This window comes from Sorex araneus, chromosome 5, assembly GCF_027595985.1.
Source record: "Sorex araneus isolate mSorAra2 chromosome 5, mSorAra2.pri, whole genome shotgun sequence".
Lineage (NCBI taxonomy): Eukaryota > Metazoa > Chordata > Mammalia > Eulipotyphla > Soricidae > Sorex > Sorex araneus.
Window position 1 is genome coordinate 165,390,866 of NC_073306.1, and position 21,335 is coordinate 165,412,200.

The 21,335-nt window shown below is 33.2% G+C and overlaps 1 protein-coding gene across 7 annotated transcripts in view; it reads left to right on the forward strand.

Annotated features, from left to right (window-relative positions):
* The window catches only part of PCDH7 (protocadherin 7), a 440,353-nt gene that overhangs the window by 272,710 nt on the left and 146,308 nt on the right, over positions 1–21,335 (forward strand). The window contains exon 3 of one of the 7 annotated variants that reach the window (XM_055138568.1): positions 4,666–4,692. The exons of the other annotated variants lie outside the window; for them this stretch is intronic. Within the exon in view, the coding sequence (XP_054994543.1) occupies positions 4,666–4,692 (27 nt within the window). The remainder of the gene's footprint in view (positions 1–4,665; positions 4,693–21,335) is intronic. 7 annotated transcript variants of the gene reach the window in all.

Sequence of the window (21,335 nt, forward strand, 5' to 3'; positions counted from 1 at the left end):
TGCCTGTGGAGTTGGTGCCTGTCGCTGCTATTGTGACAGAATAAAGAAAGAAAACTGCACAGAAATTCTAGATTTTGTCTTAAAGTTTTCATTCCTTTACAGTCTTTTTATTCAGTTTTATTTAGCAGATATTCAGTTTCTATGCTATGGTCATTATAGAAGATTATTGATGGCTCTAATCAATGATAACAAAATCAAAATGTTAGACAATTATCAAGGGAAAAGGTTACAAACCAATGCATAATTCCAAAAGTTATTTGTAGGTCTTGATGAGTCATCTCTAAAGTCAGCCAGTTTTTTGCTTTCTATGGCAATGGCATTTTTAAGTCAACTGAAAAGAGATATCCATTAACAATATGGTAATCCTAGTAGAATGTGGCTAAGACATGTAAAATCCAAATAAAATACTACTCTTGGACAGTAAAAGAAATTCAGTCTTGAAGAATGCAATTGTCTTGAAGAGAAATTCCTCTTTTAGGTAATCTTCACCCCAAGTATAGCAAATTATTAATGAATTTATATTTGGATTCTGGTTGAGGAAGCAATGTATGCAGATCACCTTCATGATTTAAAAGAGTTATACTTTAAATGGATCAGGGTTTATATTTTATATACTTTAATATGAGGTAAAATAAAAATTACATAACTAGGAAACAGTAATTTTGTGTTTGATGTTGACAATTCAATGAATGAATTTAATCTCTTCAGACCTTATACATATATTTTCCCTTATGTTTTTTATTTTTCTCAGAGAAATCAGGGAAATCCATAACCTTCTTAACAGTATTGAGGTGAGATGATAACATATGTACAAAGTGTGTAGCATCTACCCCAGAATAGAATTTCACCCACAATTAGTTGATATTCTCCAACTAGTTGATAAGAAGACCATGACTTTTATTCTCAAATTGTAAAAACACAATCCCAATCCCCAAATCTTGGAATTTGTGAACTGTGATTAAATCTTGATTTAACTAAACATGATATGACCTGATAAATATACTGTTCTTTTAGGTTGCAGTATGTTCATCTATAAAAGAAATGTTTAGACTACATAATATTAAGTATATTACCACTAAATTATCATCCAATTGTATTATTTACAGCGAAACTAATTTTAAAAGAAAAATAACAGCAGAAGAGTTCTTTACAACTGTCCTACCAGTCTTTAAAAAAATGCTCCAAATATTGTCTAGGAAACTTGTCATAGAAATAATAATATAGCCTTCTTAAATAAAAACAGCTTTATGTGAAAAATCACCTTGAAAACACATTATGATTTCCAACTGAAATTATTGAGTAAGTTGAAATAGCTACTATTATTATTCTTTCTTAAAAATAAGGACATTTGGGACTGGAGCAATAGCACAGTGGGTAGGGCTTTTGCCTTGCATGCGGCCCCAACCCACGTTCTATTCCCAGAATCCCATATGGTCCCCTGAGCACCACCAGGAGTAATTCCTGAGTGCAGAGCCAGGAGTAACCCCTGTGCATCGCCAGGTGTGGCCCAGAAAGAAAAAAGAAAAAAAAAAAACAAAAAACAAAAACGGACATTTGAATCTACCTATAATTAAAGTTGTTTTTTTTTTAACTAGCGCTACTCATTTTTATTGAGTTGTATGCACTTAATTGTCAGTTTCTTTTGGATAGCAGTTGATTTTTCCCTGTCTTTTAAATGACAGTGACTGATTACATTAATATTCAGATCTCTGTCCTGTCTCCCCCAAAGGTCATTTTGAGCCTCTCATAAATTAATTCATTCTATTCCTGTGAATAAAATTATTATTATTTTTCATGAACATGATTTGTAGCCATTCCTAAAGCACACAAAGATGCTGTTTCCACTTTAGATTATCAGATAATTTAATATTTGATAAAAATTGTAGTAAATTGTCAAAACAAATTCTCTGAGAAATGTGTAGACAATCTGTATTTCACTTGCCCACTGCTAAAAATAGACTATAATATCATTATAAAGAACTGGTTGAACAATGACAAAGATGACCTTTGTAGAATTTAATTTTTCTTATCTTAAATTTAAAATTATTCTAATGCAGTCAGAATGCACTTTAAAATATCTTTGTCTTTGATACAATGTTCTATATTCATCACAATATTTCACACTCACAAAAATTCCAATTTTCATTGATTATATGTTGGCGAGTTTAACCCTTTATTCAGTTCATTCTATAATAATATTATGATGAGTAAAGCAAATCAGTCTTGCTACTCCACTATTTTCCCAAATCTTCCTCTTTTCAAATGGAAAAGGAATAAAAAAGAAAAATAGTGTTACAAAGGCAAAAACACCCCAAAATTATCTCACTAATGGTGAGCACAGTATTCATCATTTTTTCCCATTTACCTTACCGGAATATCATAATGATCAGAGATCATTTGAAAGAGAAGCAACAAATTATATCTAGTTTGCTCCTAGTTTCCACTTAAAATTTATTTTCTTTTCTTGCTTTCTTATCTCTAGTGATTTCTTCTTTAAGGACACCTAGATAAAATCTCAAAAATTTATTAAGTATGTCAAATTAGTTCCCTGGACCTCATTTGGCAACTATAAATTGTAGCATATAACATTCATTTTATCTCTGGAAATTTTAATTAGTAGTATTTTTCATGTTATATTCAATAATTTTAAACCCATGAAAAATTAAAATTTTATTGTTCATAAAAATAGCAGTATTATCCTTCTTTAAATATACATAGACAAAAATATATTTGCATTATCTCATTAGTACAGGGATATATTTTAATTAAATATTATTTTAGATATGAAAAAAGAAAATCAAATATGAGTAAATAGGGGCTGGAGCGATAGCACAGCGGATAGGACGTTTGCCTTGCACGTGGTCGACCCGGGTTCAAATCCCAGCATTCCATATGGCCCCCTGTGCATGACTGGGTGTGACCCAAAAAAAGCAAAAAAAAAATCAGTAAATAATTATATACTAATGATCTTGAACCTATTTCTCATATTAGAGCAATTTAGATGTGTTTGCCAGGAAGGAAAGTATAAAATGATTTACATGTACACTAGGAAATAATTCATTATTAAGGAGGTTATTTTATGGCTATTGGTGGTCATTCACACAGTCATTATTGGGATGAGACAAAACTAAGTAGAAAATTAGATTCTTAAAAGGCCTGATTTATAGTCATAGAAACATGTTATCTCCTGGAAAGTACATAAACATGAATTACATAAAAAAATCATAAAAGCTGTTTTTCACAAATTGACTATATGAATTACCACATAAGAAAAGAATATTAACACATCAGTCCTGTGATAAACAGGTGAAACTTCACAATAATAGCATGTTATAAAAATAAGAAATGTTTTCTCCTGAAAATCCAATTACTTTGTCATATTTATATGCATTAATGTTTGAAAGACACCATCTTTCCTTACATGGTGAAATACTGAGAGTAATTAGACTCAGAATAGTTTAGTACCGGAAAGATGATGTAGTTAGATACAGAGATAAAGAGAATTATCACTTATATACTCTGAGATAAAAATAGTTGAAACACTACAATCTGACTTGAACAGAATTTTCATAATATTAGAAAAACCAACATTTTCCATATGCACTGTCATATTCCATTCTTTTTCTAGTTTCCATATTTCATTAGCATTTATTACATGGGCCTTGGGATTTTTTGAAAATGCAACAGAAATATATTCAATTTCGATCTTTGTGAACTTTTTGTTATTTAATTTGCTATCAAGGCCGGCTTACTTTGAATAAGACACTAAATTAATCTAAATCCCACCTCTTTTACATTTGATTTGCAAATATTTTTTACTTTAATGCTGCCACAAGACAAATTGAAGTTTGCCACATGAACCACTAATGCTAATTTGATTATTTCCGTAATATTGAGTAATATTCAATAATATTAATATTGAGTTCTAAAAAAATAGCAAGACATTGTTTTAAAATTGAACCTGGGAATGGAAGAACTCCTTCTCTGCAGGCCCACTGCCATGATGGTAGTATTAATGCATGCACATCAATGCTTGATGATTCTCATAGAACAATGAATGCAAATAATTTAGAATCTTTAGAATCCCTGGCATCTTGATATTTGTAAAATCTGAATAAATTTAAAAAATCCCACTTTATTATTGAATAGTTTAGAGAATATGAATATTTTTAAATGATTTTTATAGATGATTAATAGCATGATTTTATTTTAGAAGTCAAGATGTTGATCTAATAGAGTGAAAGTGAGATGCCTGAATTGTGAAATCAATGTTTTTTGATGGATGTGAATCAGACTTTAAAACAAATAAAAATGAATCATTTTTCAAATTCAATGGAATCATTACATAAAGTAGAGAATGGTAATGACAAAACTATCCTGTAAGTATCTGGTTGCAAATCAAGCCAAGAAAAGTAAATCTAAATATTGTTGAGAAGCAAAACTTTCTCTTTTTATAAAAAAAAATAACACTTGAAAAAGATATCTCAACCCAATGGAATACATGACATGTAAGATATTCCAATGTTGGGGCTGCAATAATATCTGCCACCTGTAGTGTGCCTGCAGTGTGCATGTTGCTTGTCTGTTTATCAATGAAATGTCTGTGTGTAGTGTCTGTAATTTGCTCTATGCCTGAAAGTTTCTATGCTCATTAACCTTTTACAGGTGCTGCACCATTCCAAGGAACTGCAGGTACTAAAACTGGGCAGTATTTATAAAACCAAGGCACAGCATACATGTGAGGACTCATTTTTCTTGTGCCTATCATCAGGCACTGTTTGAGTGATCAGTGAATTCGTGTTTGAGTACTGAACTAAGGGAGGAAAAGAGAGGAACAGTTCATGACTGAATGAGAGCCATGTTTAATATTTCCAGCATATTACATCCAAAACCAAATAAAATAATGTGATATACAAAGGAGAGGCAGAGAGCATGAGAGGTAGAACTTACCACTGCTGCATCAAATCATCACATTTTATTTTTCCTTAAGATGTGACTTGAAAGTGCTAAGAATGCATACATATTAGAGTATTAAAAATAGTCTTAAGGAACAGAGTGGTCGTATAGCTGGTAGGGCCCTCACCTTGCACACAGCGGATCCAGAATCAGTTCTTGGCACGGGCACTCCATATGGTCCCCAGAGCCAGGATTGATAACCAGGAGCAGAGCCAGAAGAAAGTACTAAACACCTCTGGTGTGACCAAAACAAACAAACAAACAAACAAAAATTGTCAGCAATGTATGTGATTTGTGTAAATATAATGCAACTAAACTAGGTTAAAATTTTGGTGAATTAAAAAGTAATAAAAAGTTATAAGCTGGTGTCCATAAGCAAACTTAATTACATTTAAAAGTTAATGTTGAACACTACTTGAATATATTAATAGTGATAATTGATTTTCATGTAATGTTACCAATGTAATACTTTGAAATTTTCATAATCTATGTTCCTCTGGAGGGACAGTTATAGTGATAGCTTCATGGACATGGAATAATGCATATATAAAAACATGTATCATTAAACATAAAACTACTTTAAAAGAAAAATTTCTCCATGTTATGATTTGCCATAAATATTTTTAACTTTCAGTTATGTATGAGAAAGTAAATATTCTCATTTTTTAGATGTGACTTATATTTTTTAAATTTGTAAAATTTCTCTTTTAAAATTTATTTTACAAATGTTTACTTTCATATAAATACAATGTTTTAAAGTTATAAATGTCAATAGACCTTTAGCAAAGTTTTTATTAAGTAGATATAAAATATATGAGCAAACCACTTATACAATCCAATAGCCTTACTAGAGTTGGCAAATAATAAGTGTGATTATCAAAAGCATTAAAGTTATTAAAAATAATGATGCCACTGATTATAGTTTTTATCATTGAAACCACTTTCAAGGAATAAAAAAAAATGGGACAATGCATAATGTGAGCCTCATTCTGCTAAATGGGTTCCAGATCTAAATTATCATCTTGCTTACCCTCCTGCCTTAAAAATGAAAACTCATAAGTCACTTATGGAAATTGTTAAGTATAATAACCCCATTCACTTTTTATGATGGTCTAAAATAATTAGGTAAAATGATTTACATGTGTAATGAAGAAAATTGGGAATTGGTAAAGAAAGGAGGCACCTTATTTGCCTCACTCTGAAACAGTGATTTTATAGATATATGCACTCATTTCTTTGCTCAGTGCTTCTTCTCTTTCTCATCTCACTCTATTTCCTTCTATTTAGATGTCATGCTTTTGTAAAGGTGTTCTAAAATACTTCCTCTTCCAACCCAATGTAGAAACAATATCAATGCTGCAAGGTTATGTCTTAAAGTTCTGTGTCCCCAAATATAATATTGGCTGTTAGTCCTTCACAACCTGAAGTCTTAATGTCAGTTCCTGTTTTGTCAGCATTTTTGATAATGTGAATAGGCAACTTGTCTACTGAATCCTGTTAAAGTGAATGTGAAAATGACAGATTCATCTTCCAAAGGGCAAGATAGGAAAGTGGGATGGAGTGGGCAGGGGATCCGGAAAGGGAAGACTGCAGAAGGAGAGAGTCTAGGCTATATTATCTTTGATAAATATGCCATTTGGTCATTGTTGGTTTAGACCAACAACTTTAAAAAATTGTTGACTTACAAACCAAAAAAGATTCAATTTCTATTTGTATTTTTATAACCACATTTTTTAGTTATTTGGTAATGCAGATTTAGATACTCGTTTCTCATTTGACTTAAACAAAATGCAAGGATGATTTTTTTCACTTCAGCCTTTGAAATAAATCCCAAACATAACCCTCCAAATAAAAACCATTTCATTTGGAAATTTAGAATTCCCTTTGCTCATTCCAGCTGACTTATTTTTAGCTATTATGATTTCAATCTCTTTCTTCACTAAATATGATTAAACTATCTCCTGTAAAATTGTTTATTTATTTATTTATTTATTTATTGTTCACACCCAGCAATGCTCAGGGCTTACTCCTGCTCTGCACTCAGAAGTTAAATCCTGACGGTGCTTGGGGGACCATATAAGATGCTGAGGATTGAATCTTGGTTGGCCACATGCAAGACAAATACCTTACCCACTGTATTATCACTCTGGCCCCTAGTTTTACTTTTTCTGTGAATTTCCTGGTATGATAGTGAAGCCCTAATCCTGGATTTTATCTCTCTAGATATCAGGCATCTATTTGTGTCTTTCCAATGTAAAGAAATGTATGTGTTGATCTTCAGGTCTTTTTGTTCATAGAATGTAATGCTTTATTAGTTACAGAGAGATGTTGTTCCTCTACAACATTAGAAATTTTAAAAAGCAATCATATATCTGTGCATCATATATGTTGTCTTGAATTTTACTGCACTGTTACAAGAAAAGAAACTTAAAGTTAGAGTATGGGGGGAAAAATGTAGAAGTTTTATTTGTTTTATGGGTAAAAATATACGTAATTTTTTAAAAGACATCCTCAACTGAAAGTTTTGCCTAATACTAATCATCTTTAGAAATGTTCTGAGTTACCAAATGTCTAGAAGAAGGTGACACTGTGGGGTGTTTGTTCATAGTCAACAGTTCAAACATCCCCAAACTGCCTTAGATTTGAAACTCAAAAAGAAAAAAATTGCAAGGTTCATAACTCTTTAGGTAGAATATTTATTTGGAGATTGGAAAACAAAACTGTAATCCTCATTTTTATTTTAAAGGATTAAGGATTAATAGTTATTTAAACTTAAGTTAGGTATATGGAGTCTATGTAGAAAAACAAGCTTAACGGTATTTGGAGAGGAAAGATTCTACTACCTTCTAAGGTTAAAATAAAAAACCAGGTTTGTGTTTTTAAAAAATTAAAATTTAATGATCAGTTCTAATCATCTATAGTTATTTGTAATTAGATGTCTGTTTTAAAACTAGTGAACAATAAATTAATGCATAGAGAAATAGTACAGTGGGTATGGTACTTGCTTTTATATGCTAGGCCCAGATTTGCTTCCGGGCAACACATAGCGTTTTGTGAGTCTCTCTAGGAGTGTTTCCTGAGCACAGACCCAGGAGGAAGCTCTGACTAAAGTCACCCACTGAAAAAGTAAACTAGATAGTTTACCCTTATATAAACTATCCAAAACTATAAAAGCTAAAAAGGTATAGATTTTAACTTGCAACTATGTAAAAAGTGCTTTGATATTCCTGTTTTCACATGGATATCACAAATATTTTAGCTCCAGGTTCCTGTTGCCTAAGAGCTTCGTGGCAACTGTCTGCAAGCAGCCATTCAGCCATTAGAAATAAGCAAATTTATTTTATTTTAGTTTATTTTCTCCTACAAATCTGTGATTTTTGGCTTTGAAGAATGAAAAACAGAGTTAGTAAACAATAATTCAAGCTGGATAGATCAATGATACAAAACATGCATGAAATTCAAAGGTCAGCTTTCCAACATATTGACCTAAATGAAAAATATGGAGGTTTGATAAATATCTACTGTGTTATTTGAAAATAATTCATAGGTTGAGGTGCTCTGGGTAGCACTTAAATATTTGCATTTATTTTTGGATTATGTGTGCAGTAACAGTGAAAGTCAAAGCACGTTTGCATTTTATAAATGTATAATGTGTGAAGAAATCACCATTCACTATTAAAAATAGATATCACATTAAATCCACTTTTAAAATCATATGGATACTTAATGCATTCAAAACCATGAACTAAGAGAATCAAATATATATTACACACATATATAACATTACATATAAAATATTACATATTACATGTATATATACATGTATATATATATATATATATGCACACACACAAGACTGGAGCGATAGCACAACAGGTGAGTAGGGAGTTTGTGTTGCACATGTCAAACTGAGTTCGATTCTTCCATCCCTCTGGGAGAGCACGCAATCTACTGAGAGTATCCCAGCTGCACTGCAGAGCCTGGCAAGCTACCCATGGCGTATTCAATTTGCCAAAGAGTAACAACAAGTCCCACAATGGAGATGTTACTGGTGCCCGCTCAAGCAAATCTATGAACGGGATGATAATGCTATAGTGCATACACACACATATATAATACTTCCCAGTACTACCATTAGTTGTAACAATTGTGGAATTGATGCTGGAAGTCCAAATTTCATAGTGCTATAAATATAATGGACATTCATTTAGAAGACAGTGCAAATAAAAAGACATAAAATAGCTCAAGAAACGCACTTAATTACATATTTATAGAACAACAATTTAGATTAATTGGTTTAAATAAAACCTCTTATTAGAATTAGTGTCACTCATTTCCTTTTACTTTCTAAACAAAGACACTAAGACATTTTAAATTATGTTTAGTAAATCTTGTGTATGATTTGCATCAGATTTATATTGGTCATCATTAAATTTTCTCCTTTAAACAAAACAAAATATGTACTTTAAAGACAAACTATGCAAATGTGTATCTGCTTAGGTTCATTTACTTTTGCAACTTTAATGAGTTTTTTCTATAAGCTTAGTGACTTAAAATGATATACATTTATTATTTTAGTTATGGTGGTCAGAAGTGCAAAGTGGACTTCACAAGGTTAAAATAAAAAATTGCAGTAGCGTTGTATTCTTTTCCTGGCTCCTAGATAAAATCTCTTCTATTGGCTTTTCAAGTTTCTAGAGCCACTCTCAAACATTCTACTAATATGGGCCCCATTCCTTCATTTTCAAAGCGATGTTATTGGAGATACATCTGGTGTTGTCATCTCTCTGCTCCTCTCTCCTTCTTTCATTCACTTTTAAGGCTTATGAGTATGTCGGGTTTATTTGGATGCCGTAGGCAAATGTCCCATGTCAAGGTTATGGGCTCTCCATATAATTCTCCTCCTGGAAAATAATTTAAAATTACCTGTAACTAGATTTTGGACACTTTTTTTTAGCCATTATTTTGCCCAACATGCACATATATATTTAGTCTCATATAAAAATATAAAATTCTGTCATTTATCAATAATTCATTTAATAAAAAAACATGTCAGTTCTTCAGGATTCTTTCCTTCTTTTCTTCTCAGTACAGGTTTTTCTTACTGTCTATAAGCTTCCATCTAAATGCCTTCTAAAGCTTTGAGTGATTTTCAAATCTCTGAAGTACTCATAGCCAGAGACCTAGGCCTGAGGTATAAGGACTCTAAGTTTTTCATTTTAATTTGATGGTTTTAACTAATAAAAATCCCGGAACATAGAATTACTTTTTAATCTTCTGCCAGTGGATAAATAACTGACCCAAAAGCCATATGAGAGAGGGAGTAACATGAATGCCTGTGTGTCAGCACATTTTCTAACATGGACAGATTGAGTAGAACTTTCTTGATAAGAAAGAGGCCATGGAACAGAGACAAATCAAAGAAAAGAAACAAAATCTTAAGAGGGGCTCTTAGCACAATGCACCTGCTCAGCTCTTTTGAGATTTACTTTGGGATCTGCTACTTTTTTGTTGAAAGGTGGGTTCTCCAACAATCTGGAAACACAGCCAAGCTCTGTCAACATTTGTCATATTTTGAGACTAATGTTGGGGGGAGGGATCAGTCTTATAGTAAAAGAATAGTTGATTAGAATCTATTTGAAAAATTGAATTTGGATATTAGAGGATAACAAGGGTGAATTATAAGACAATTGATGAGAGTACTGATGCTTAGTAGGCAGGAATTGGCTGCTGCATTTTTATATCAAATGACTTACGTTTTTGAAGATGATAATCTAGGGTTTTGAGTAAATCCATATTTTAAAATATTAATCTCTGAATTTCAAAGTTTAGCCACTTTTCTTCTTATGAATCTTGAAAACAAGTTAAGTAGATTTACCAAACTCACCTAATCTATTTGACAAAACCATATTGGCTATTAAAGGCCATAAAATTTTAACAATACAAATCAGTAAAATCTAAACATGGTTGTTTAAACACAGACTGATTTTTTTCTTTCGGTTTTATTCATACCACTACAGTAGTTTTATTTCTGAAAAAGCACAATATTACTTTATAACTGTAAGTTTGGTATTCTTTCCATGTAGGTAATTTTTAAAACTTGACTCTTTTATTGAGTCACAGTGACGTGACATAGAGCATTTCAAAGCTGTTCATGATTGCATTTCAGTTATACAATGTTCCAACACCCATTGCTCCATCAGTGTAATTTCCCAGCACCAGTGTCCCCAATTTCCTTCCCAACTACCCCAACGTATCTCCCATGCCCCAGCCTGTCTTTATAGCAGGCAACTCTCTCTCTCTCTATTTATCTCTCTCTCTATCTCTATCTATCTATCTATCTATCTATCTATCTATCTATCTATCTATCTATCTATCTATCTCTATCTCTCTATCTTTAATTTTAGGCATTATGGTTTGCAATACAGATGCTGAAAGATAATCATGTGTAAGTTTTATGTGTAAGCATTTCTAGTTGGAAAAATTCTCAGTTAAAGGTAGATATACTAAAATTCATTGATAAAGGCAATGAAATTTAGAAACATATCTTATGCCCGCTTTTTACTGACTTTTTCACTGACTATTTAAAATTATATAAACAATATTAATAATAAATTGTGATATGGATACAAAATATTTTTAGTTTTAATTTAATTATGTCAATATTAGTGGATGATGATCTTTGTTATGTTAAGATGCACTTAGTAGAGGTGTTTCATTTTTTTTAAAAGATTCTGCATTTAGAATTTTATATATTCATATAATGGATACAATTTTTCAAATTGAGTACAGACAGGCCAATGTTTGAGGATTAATCCAGGAAAAATTCTGTATATATTTAAAGAGAGTGACTTAAATTACATAAAAATAACTCTTTTGATTTAGATATTTGTATCTCAGAGACACATGCCTACACAAGTTGTTTTTCTAAACTTATGCAGATAATGTTGAACTTTTTCCTTAGTATAGTTCTACATTAACATAGCGTGTTGGAGGTGATAATATATGCTGAACGATATATTTGTAATCAAGACACTTTAAAAGAACACTTAATAGGAAAAGTCAGGAGGCCAAACATATTATCTGTTTTTTCTCATTTGTACTGTGGCATGGGAGATAGATGTAATTATAAAGTTTCTGATTATTTTTAAATTTTCTTTATGCAGTAGAGATTTGACAAACACTAATAAATTTCTAAAGGGACCAAACATTATAAACAGATAATTTTATGAAGAAATCCATTTGAGCTAATTCTAAGCACAATAGAATATCAGAGGAGATATTTGGACATTTTGCCTGGGGAAGCTGAGCTTACCCAACAAAGAATATCACTGGGAATGTTAAATGGCAATTTTTTGTACTGAGAATTTTGTTTGTTTGTTTGTTTGTATTTGAGCCACACCTGGCTGTGCTCAGGGCTTATCTCTGACTCTGTACTCAGCGATTATTCCTGGAGGACTCAGGGGACCATCTTAGGTACCTGGGGTAAACCCAGGTCAGCCATGTGAAAGGCAAGCACTTTACACAGAGTACTATTGTACTATTGTGCAATAATTGTAAGAGTTTTATGCAAGGAAAACAGTTTGGGACGAAAGAAGATCATTGTAATGGAAATCTTAGGGGAGGTAATATTTTTTTTTTTTACCTTTGGACATAAACATTGAAACTTCAAGTGCTATTGACTCACTGGGTAATTCAGATTTGAATATTAAACTTATCAAAATTGCACAAAATAGATGGGAATTAAGTACAGAATTTATAATATCGCCATTTTCTTTTCTTGTTGTCTGGACAAAATATGAGAACATGACACAATAGCTGGGGAAAGCAGAGCAAAGACGGTACTTCTCAAAATGGGATCTTTGGAACAGAAGTACTGATATCATTTGGCAGATTATCAAAAATATTCTTTATCTGGGTTAACATCACAAACCTAACTAAATCAGATATTCTGAGATCAAGCCCATAATTCATTTTAAACTAATTGAGAAAAATTGAGAAAAAGTAAAACAAACTGAAGTGAAGTACACACCGACAATTTTGAAATCCAATGTTTACATCTTACTTAGTCTAAATCCATGCATACACTTATGATACTACCACTGCAATCAATATACTAAACATCTCTATTCTACAGCAGCCTATATTTTAACAATTCTTCTGGAATCTCCAGCACGATAGTATTTGTACACAACTACCATTAGAGTTTTATTTTCTGAATAAAACCCCTAGAACAGAGGGACTGATTTCAGTTGGTGATAAAGAAGAATCAAGAGGCTTTAACATTTCTATTGCAGGTTACTGAGTGAAGAATTTTGTCACCAAGTAAGTTAGGATATATCAAAACAATCTAAGATAGGTCAAACATGACATTTTTGACACCACTTAATTGGCAGAAAAGTTGTCCTTATCAACAAAGTAAAAAATCTGGGAGTCTCAGGAATTTAGTCTTTATTAGAGCCATGTTTGGTTGCTTTATACTGGATAATCCATTTAAAAATTTAAAATGTATTTGTATAGTTTCTACACACACACACACACACACACACACACACACGAATGAGAAAAAGCCTGAAGAGAAGCTGAATCTATCAGAATATGTGTTGTGGAAGAAAAAGCCCTAAATTTAAGGTCAGAAATCCCTAACTATGGCCATAATCTACAGTAATAATATACACACTATAGATATTTTATATATATATATATGTGTTGTATTTTGCTTTGAAAAAGTTCTAAAGTTTTTTGATTTAAAAATACCCCACCCTCCCAATTATCTCCACTTCTTAAAATTTGGAAAATGAAAATATTCTGTATTTCATAACTACTGCTAAAAATAATAATGTTGGTAAAAATATGGCATAGTCACTGGAAATAGGTAACATTCCATAAACAGTAGCACTGTAGAACCATTGTTCATCGATTTGCTTGAGCGGGCACCAGTGATGTCTTCATTGTGAGACTTGTTGTTACTGTAGATTCATGTATTTTTTTCCCAAGTTTCTTGCTGTTTAAACAGCATTTTCTTTGTATCACCTATTTTTTTTTTGTCAAGAATTAGAACATTTGGTGGAGGGAGGGGTTAGATGATGGATGAGTTAGAAAAACACTTCTCAGGATAAATTCAAATATGAATAGAAAAATCAACTCCAGGTAGTCACCTGAAAATGTATTTGAATGATGAATCTATAATTTAACTCCAAGTAGACAGTTTCTTAGGAAAAAACTGAGCAGCATATATGAAAATGCGTACCGAAGAAATTTTAAAAAAATAGAAAAGGAAAGAAGGATAGGCATTCTTTTGTAGAGACAAGGGACCGAAAGATATATTGCATTTCAAATATAAAATAGCATTGCACTATAATGGTTTGCTATCAGCTACACCAATTAATGCAGATGATGCTAATTAAAAGTAAATTTAGAGAGTGATTAGGTTCTCTCACCATTGTTAGGAAGAATTGATTCTTCTATAGATCTAATATGTTAAAGTAAGAAGTTAATGATATATTGATGTATTTTAAAGCACCTAATTTAGATTATAATTCCGAAGAAAACATTTGTGTTAATATTGAATATTAAATGACAAATGTCTTCTCTTGCAAAAGGAATAACACCATTTGTGTAACCCTAGAGCAACACACATGTTGATGTTCCAAATAAATTTTCGCGTATGACTATTTCATCTCAATTTTAGTCTTGTAAAAACCAATAATATAAGAATTCTATCGCACATGTGCTCATTTATATGGCAATATACAGCTGTGTGTGGCATAATAACTTTATTGAACAAAATTATGTGCTATAGAACTTGCTGAAAACATTTCATGGTCCCATCTGGACAAACTATGCAATTGAGAAGGCTGAAGTGGGCACAGACTTGACAGAATTAATGAAAGCAGCAATAGGATTTGATGCTGTTAATTTTAACACTTAGAAAATAAGGTCAGTGGGTGCAATAACAAGAAGGATGGATCTTAAGCATTAAAGCTAGGTCTAAAAGGTACTCTCACTATATGATCAAATACAGACCAACATCCAGTTCATGTCAAACATATTCGTCTTCACATACATTTTTCATTTTTCATATAGCTTGAATACATCATGTTAAACTGAGCACACAAATTTTTATAATACTTTCCCAACACAGACAAGTGTAATATCTGTGAACCTGAAAAATTATTTTCTGGAGGCTTAAGTTTGGCTCACATCATATAAGAATTATACTATTTGCTTTATATATAAAAAAAGAACAAAAGGCTAAAATAGGTTTACAAAAGCACAGAAATGCTAAAATGGCAGAATTTAATCAATATTTGCTATTTTAAATTGCCTTTCTTTATTCTTTCTTTCCAATGTTGTTTTATATTTTTACTTCAATCTTTTTCCCCAACAAACATCTCATACAAAATGAAAAATCACTATTATTAATGTTTGTGTTCACCATTCTTTCATTGTAATAATTTATTTGTGTATTATTCAATTTATGTGTACAAATATCCACATATTTATTAAAGATGCTCGAACTCTACAAAACACATTCATTAGGTGATAATACCAGTATCATGAGCAGTTGAGGCATGGAAAATAATAAGCTAGAGGTAAAAACATGTGTCTAATATTTATTTAAATCCAATATAAGCCATTATTTTCAAGGACACATGAGCTAGATACTAAACATCCTGTATAACAATAAAATCTTGGGGCTGGAGAGATAGCAGAGCGGGTGGGGCGTTTGCCTTGCACGCAGTTGACCCAGGTTCGATTCCCAGTTTCCCATATGGTCCCCTGAACACCACCAGGAGTAATTCCTGAGTGCAAAAGCCAGAAGTAACCCCTGAGCATTGCCAGGTGTGACCGAAAAAGCAAAAAAAGAAAAAAAAATAAAATCTGTTGGTTAAAAACAGAAGTTTATGAAAATTTTCATAGCTGGCCTCGTATTTCACATTAAATATTAGATTATTTAAGGCGAGGCTGTATTTTATTTACCTGTTTATTTATTTTCCTGGGGAGGGGGTCACATATGATGGTATTTATGGAGTACTATTGACTATCTGACAAAGGTTGCTCTTCACAGTGCTCAAGCGATCAAATTTGAGCCTCCAGTGTGTAAATCTTATGTCCCAGCAACTTTAACTAACTCCTGGACCTTTTAGAATAATAGAAAAATATTGTATATTTGTAGGTACAAGCATTGACATTTTAAATACTATATTTATAAGTTGGTTTAAAAATCAGTTTGTTCCAAAATAAATCATTTGCCGTGTGCTTATACATATGTAATTAAGAAGATTAATAAGAGCATATTAGATACATAATCATACAATCAGTGTACAATTATACTCATTTATATGAGGAGTGCTTTCACTGAATCAGAACTCAAATTTTGATAATTATGTGCTGTTTTAATGTGTATAGCATTATACTTGATCTGTTTGATAATTATTTTCTTTATAGTTTAGAGATATATGGTATATATTTTCAAATATATATGGACTTTAAATCTTCGAATTAATAAAACACAGTTCACACATACATGTACCAGCACAAAATTACATTTTAAAAGGATTTTAAACGTATTATACCATTATAGCACAAAGACAGGCCTGAGAGAAAATGAAGTGGGTTAAGTCACTTACTTTGTACACAATCAACATAGTTCAATTCCTGGCATTGCTTCTGACTTCCTGAACACCTCCACGAGTGATTCATGAACAGAGTGATGACTAAGCCCTGAGCAAAACCTAAATAGGTAAATAAGTAAAGTTTTAAAAAATCACCAAAAAAGATTCGAAACTTGCTTGGAAAAAAAATCCCCTTTTCAGCAGTACCTTTTGTCTTTCTTTTGTTCTTCATTTTCTTATAAGATCAAAAACAAGCAGGGAAATCATGTAATATGGTCGTGTTTGGGGTTCAGAAATATTTAGCTCTACTGGTAAGATCATCATAGTAATTCTTTTTTCCTTCCCTCTCTCCCCTCCTGTCTCCTCCCCATCTCTCCTCCACGCCCCCTCTCTCCTAGCCTCTCCTCTCTCCTCCCCTTCCCCTCCTTTCTCCTCCTTTCTCTCCTCCCTTCACTTCTTCTCCCCTCTCCATCCTTCTGCTTCCTTTGCTCCTCTCCCCTTCCCTCCCCAGCTTTTTCCTCCCTTCCCTTTCCCTTTCCTTCTTTTCTCTTCTCTTCTCCCTTCATTTTCCTTTGTGGGGTAGCTCCTGAGCCCTGGGGTCACTCCTCGTTCATGGGGCTATTTAGCCCACAGGAACCAACAGTTCAGTGCTCACACTCAGCAGTCTCACGCTCAGACCTACTGTGCTAGAGGCCTCTAGAGCGACACTAGCAGTAATTGATGGTCCCACGGAGTTTAGCATTGAACACTGAGCTATCTCCCTGGTACATACTTTATTTTTAACAAATCTATTATTGGAGTCTAATGAACCAGTTTACACAACAAATGAAAATAAGTATCACTCAAACACTACCATTGTAACTTCTGAAACAAAAAAAAAATCAAGTATGCTTAGTCAATATAGAATAAAGTTTCTTATACTGTACAGAGTAAGCAACATTGCTATTTAAAAGAATTATAGAAAATCACCCCTTCTCAATCCTACACATTTCTTCTTAGAGATTTGTATCAGATAAGCAAATCACTGGCAGAGGAACCCAGGTGTGTGGGACCTAGGGCTGAGATCTTCAAGTCTGCTCGGATCAGGACTGAGACTAGGCCTCCTCCACCCACCCAGATCCCCCCATTTTCCAGTAGCTTGGCAGCCACAACCCACAAACTGCTCCCCAGTGCTGTGTAATCCCATCAACGACCAAGATCCAGAGATTATAACACGTCCCCAGAAGCACATGTCCTTTAATAGCCTCTCAGAGAACCTGGCAAGGTACAGATAGCATTCTGCCCACATGGCAGAACCTCACAAGCTCTCTGTGGTGTATTCAATATGCTAAATACAGTAACAATGATGGGTCTCATTCCCCTTACCCTGAAAGAGCTTCCAAAATGTGGCACCACTGGGAAGAACGAGTAAAGAGCGGCTGCTAAAACCTCAGGGCTAGGACGAATGGAGACATTACTAGCACCCGCTCAAGCAAATCAATGATCAACGAGATGACAGTGATACAGTGAAGCAAATAATCAGCATACTTATAAAGTCAAAAATAAAAAAAATATTAAGTGAATAATAAATAGTGATATTTATTTAACATATAAAAGAAAGGAGAATAGGCACTATTTGGGCAAATACTTCATTCAAGGGTTGGGAACATAGCCTCTCAAGGGTTTAAAAAAAGATAAATATTCTGTGACCAGACACATCACAGTTAAAGCAATGTATACAACTTAAGTCCATTTAATGACCTAGCCATTTTATTTATCTAGCTACTTATTTATTTACTTGGTTTGGGAGCCACACCCAGTGGTACTCAGTAGGAGAGTGAACCGGGTGGGTTGCTTGCAAGGCAAACATCTACCCACTGTACAGTTTCAGCAATCCATTAGCCCATCAATTTACAGCACCACTTAAGTAATTCAATTTTTAACAGAAACTTGTTTTCAAAAGTAAATTGGAGCAGGGGCTGGAGCGATAGCACGGCGGGTAGGGCGTTTGCCTTGTACGCGGCCAACCTGGGTTCAATTCCCAGCATTCCATATGGTTTCCTGAGCACAGCCAGGGGTGATTCCTGAGTGCAGAGCCAGGAATAACCCCTGTGCATTGCCAGGTGTGACCCAAAAAGCAAAAAAAAAAAAAAAAAAAAAAAAAAAATGGAGCTACTTAACTTCTGGATGTGCCCTCCCAAAATCAAAAATGTAAATAGGTTTAAAAAGTAAACTGGTATAAATGACTGTGGTAATGGCATCAGTTCTACATAGATGGTTCTTAAGGTAAGGGCAAGATTTTTGATGTTTCTGAAAAAGAAAAAAAAATATCTTGTGATGCATAAGTTGAAGAGGAGCAGAGAAATAATACAAGAAAGCCAGAAAAGGAACTATTCCCGCCAATAACAAAATTTCACTACAGTAGAATATTTCTTTAAATAAAGCTATGTTTTACTAATTAATGCAAATTTTATTGCAATTTTGGCATGCAATAATTATTCCTTGAGGTATTCTTAGCTCAACTTAATAGAAAAATCAAGGGGGAGAATGATGTCTATTATATTGATTCTGTCTATAGTTATATCCCCAAATATTTTGACATGTGCATACCTGCAGTATCTGAAGCTCTGTTCCACTTATAATCATAATTCTCCTCCTGACAGCATGACTCTGCAGATGCCAGCATCTGTCTCTCTCCTTGAGGTCAGAGGAAAAGTAATTTATATATTTTAATTGACCTAAACTTTTAGCTTCAAGTGGATGGATTTATTTTAAACCACAACATTTCCATAGATAAATTCATCTTTTTTAAATTCTACTCTCATAGGATTCGTTCCTATGCAACATTTTGAAAAGATAGAGTTGAGCCAGAGTACAACATCCCATTTGTTTAAACTTTCTTTTAAAATGCCAAGTGTTTGTGTGTTTTAAGCCTCTCGATTACCTCCCAAACTCCCTGCCAAAGCATACTTTTATTTCAACATGTTACTTGATTCTTCCTTCTTTGCAGACTTTCCCAGTGAAAGATTTTCCGTATAAGGGCAATGAATATGCACAAAGTTAATCTTAAGTAGCAGCTTCTTACTAAGAAACCTTCCTCTCTTGGAAGGATAACGACTTCACAAAGAAGCTTTCACACCATAAACAATTCTCCCAATTTTTTTCTTGAAACATTGCAGCTGTCTTCTGTTGGCCTGATCGTCCTTCCTTCATTGTTCGTAGTATGTATCCAATCAGTTTCTGTTTTCAGAGTCACACATAATAGGATTTCCCATCTTTAGTACAGACCTACTGACAATATTTTGGGTTGACCTTATAGGCAAAATAAGGTGACTATTGTAAAACTTACAAGACCCATAAGGGTGACAATACAAATCCTACTAAGGTTTCAAAGAGAAGAGTTGAAGTTTGGGGTCTCATTTACTTAACAGCTATTAAGACAGTTTCTTATTATCTGTGGACTCAAGCAGATCTTTTCCATATATAAAAATGTTGGCATAGGGGACAGGGAGCTGAATCAAAGTGTACTCCTGTTCACTGGAGGTCTTGGTCATATTCCTGCCACTGCTAAGAATGATCCCTGAGTCTTTACCAGGACTAACATTCAATTATTCCATATGTAATAGACAATAATATCATCTCTACAGCCTTCTCAATTTTAAAGAGAAATATAATCATTGCAGGCATACATACATGAATAAGCAAAGGATCCCTAATAAAAATAAAACTATTACAAAATTCCTGACATGAAACATGATAAGTACAAATATGGTTTGCTTATTTCTCAGCTGTGGGGTATAGACAACACTAATTAATCCTCACTAGTAACAATAATGAAAGTACAATAATATCCACTACATATTGGCTATTTATTGTGTTCCAGGTACTCTTTGATAAAATTCTCACTCAGTACTTTCATCATTGTTATATAATAAGCACTATAATTCCCATTTTTTAAGATAAAAGAACCACACTTCAGATTGATTAATGAATTTTCCCATTGCCACATCACCAAAGGCCTAAAAGCAGCAGTAAAAAGCAGGTGGATTCAATTTAGAGCAGAGAGGAAGACAATATAATGTGGTCCAAAGTGAAACACGTGCAAAAAGCAAAACAAAAAAAAATCATGCTGTGTAAAATAACATTTTAGGAGACAGGTTTTGTTGTTACTAGAGTTGTCTAGTGAGCAAATCAAATTATCGAAATTATGTTCCCCATTATTTTAGAGGTAGCATAAGGATAGGGGTAGAAGGTCATGGATACCTTCATGGTGTAAGGAACAGTAATTTTGGGCATCAATACATAAATGTAGACACTAGTGCAAACACGTTATCTAATCTATATTTTTAAGTGGAGTTAATGATACATTATTGTCTAGACTTTGCAGGGATTCCTGAATTTCAAACGGGTTGCTATATCAAAGTTCTAGGTAAAGCTGTTCTGCAGATGTAATTTGTTTTATTTGTTGAAGATTTTTAAATAAGGAACTAAGTGTAGCTTGAACTTTATTATTATTAATTATTATTATTTTAATGAGGAGTTAAGTGTTGCTTGATCTGGAAGGGTTCAGGAAGCTGGAAGCCACACTCCACTGCACTTGCTCTCAGCCTCTCCAGAGTCAGAAGTTTTAAGGCTGCAAGTGGAGTGTCAGGAAGGAACTGCATGTGATGGAGAGCTCTCTTGAGAAGTGCCTGAGAAAGTGCCCTTCAGCTCCTCACTCGTCTATCACATCCCTGCTGCAAGCCGGGCTCCTCTTCAAAAGGGGAAAAATGGGCTCAAAGT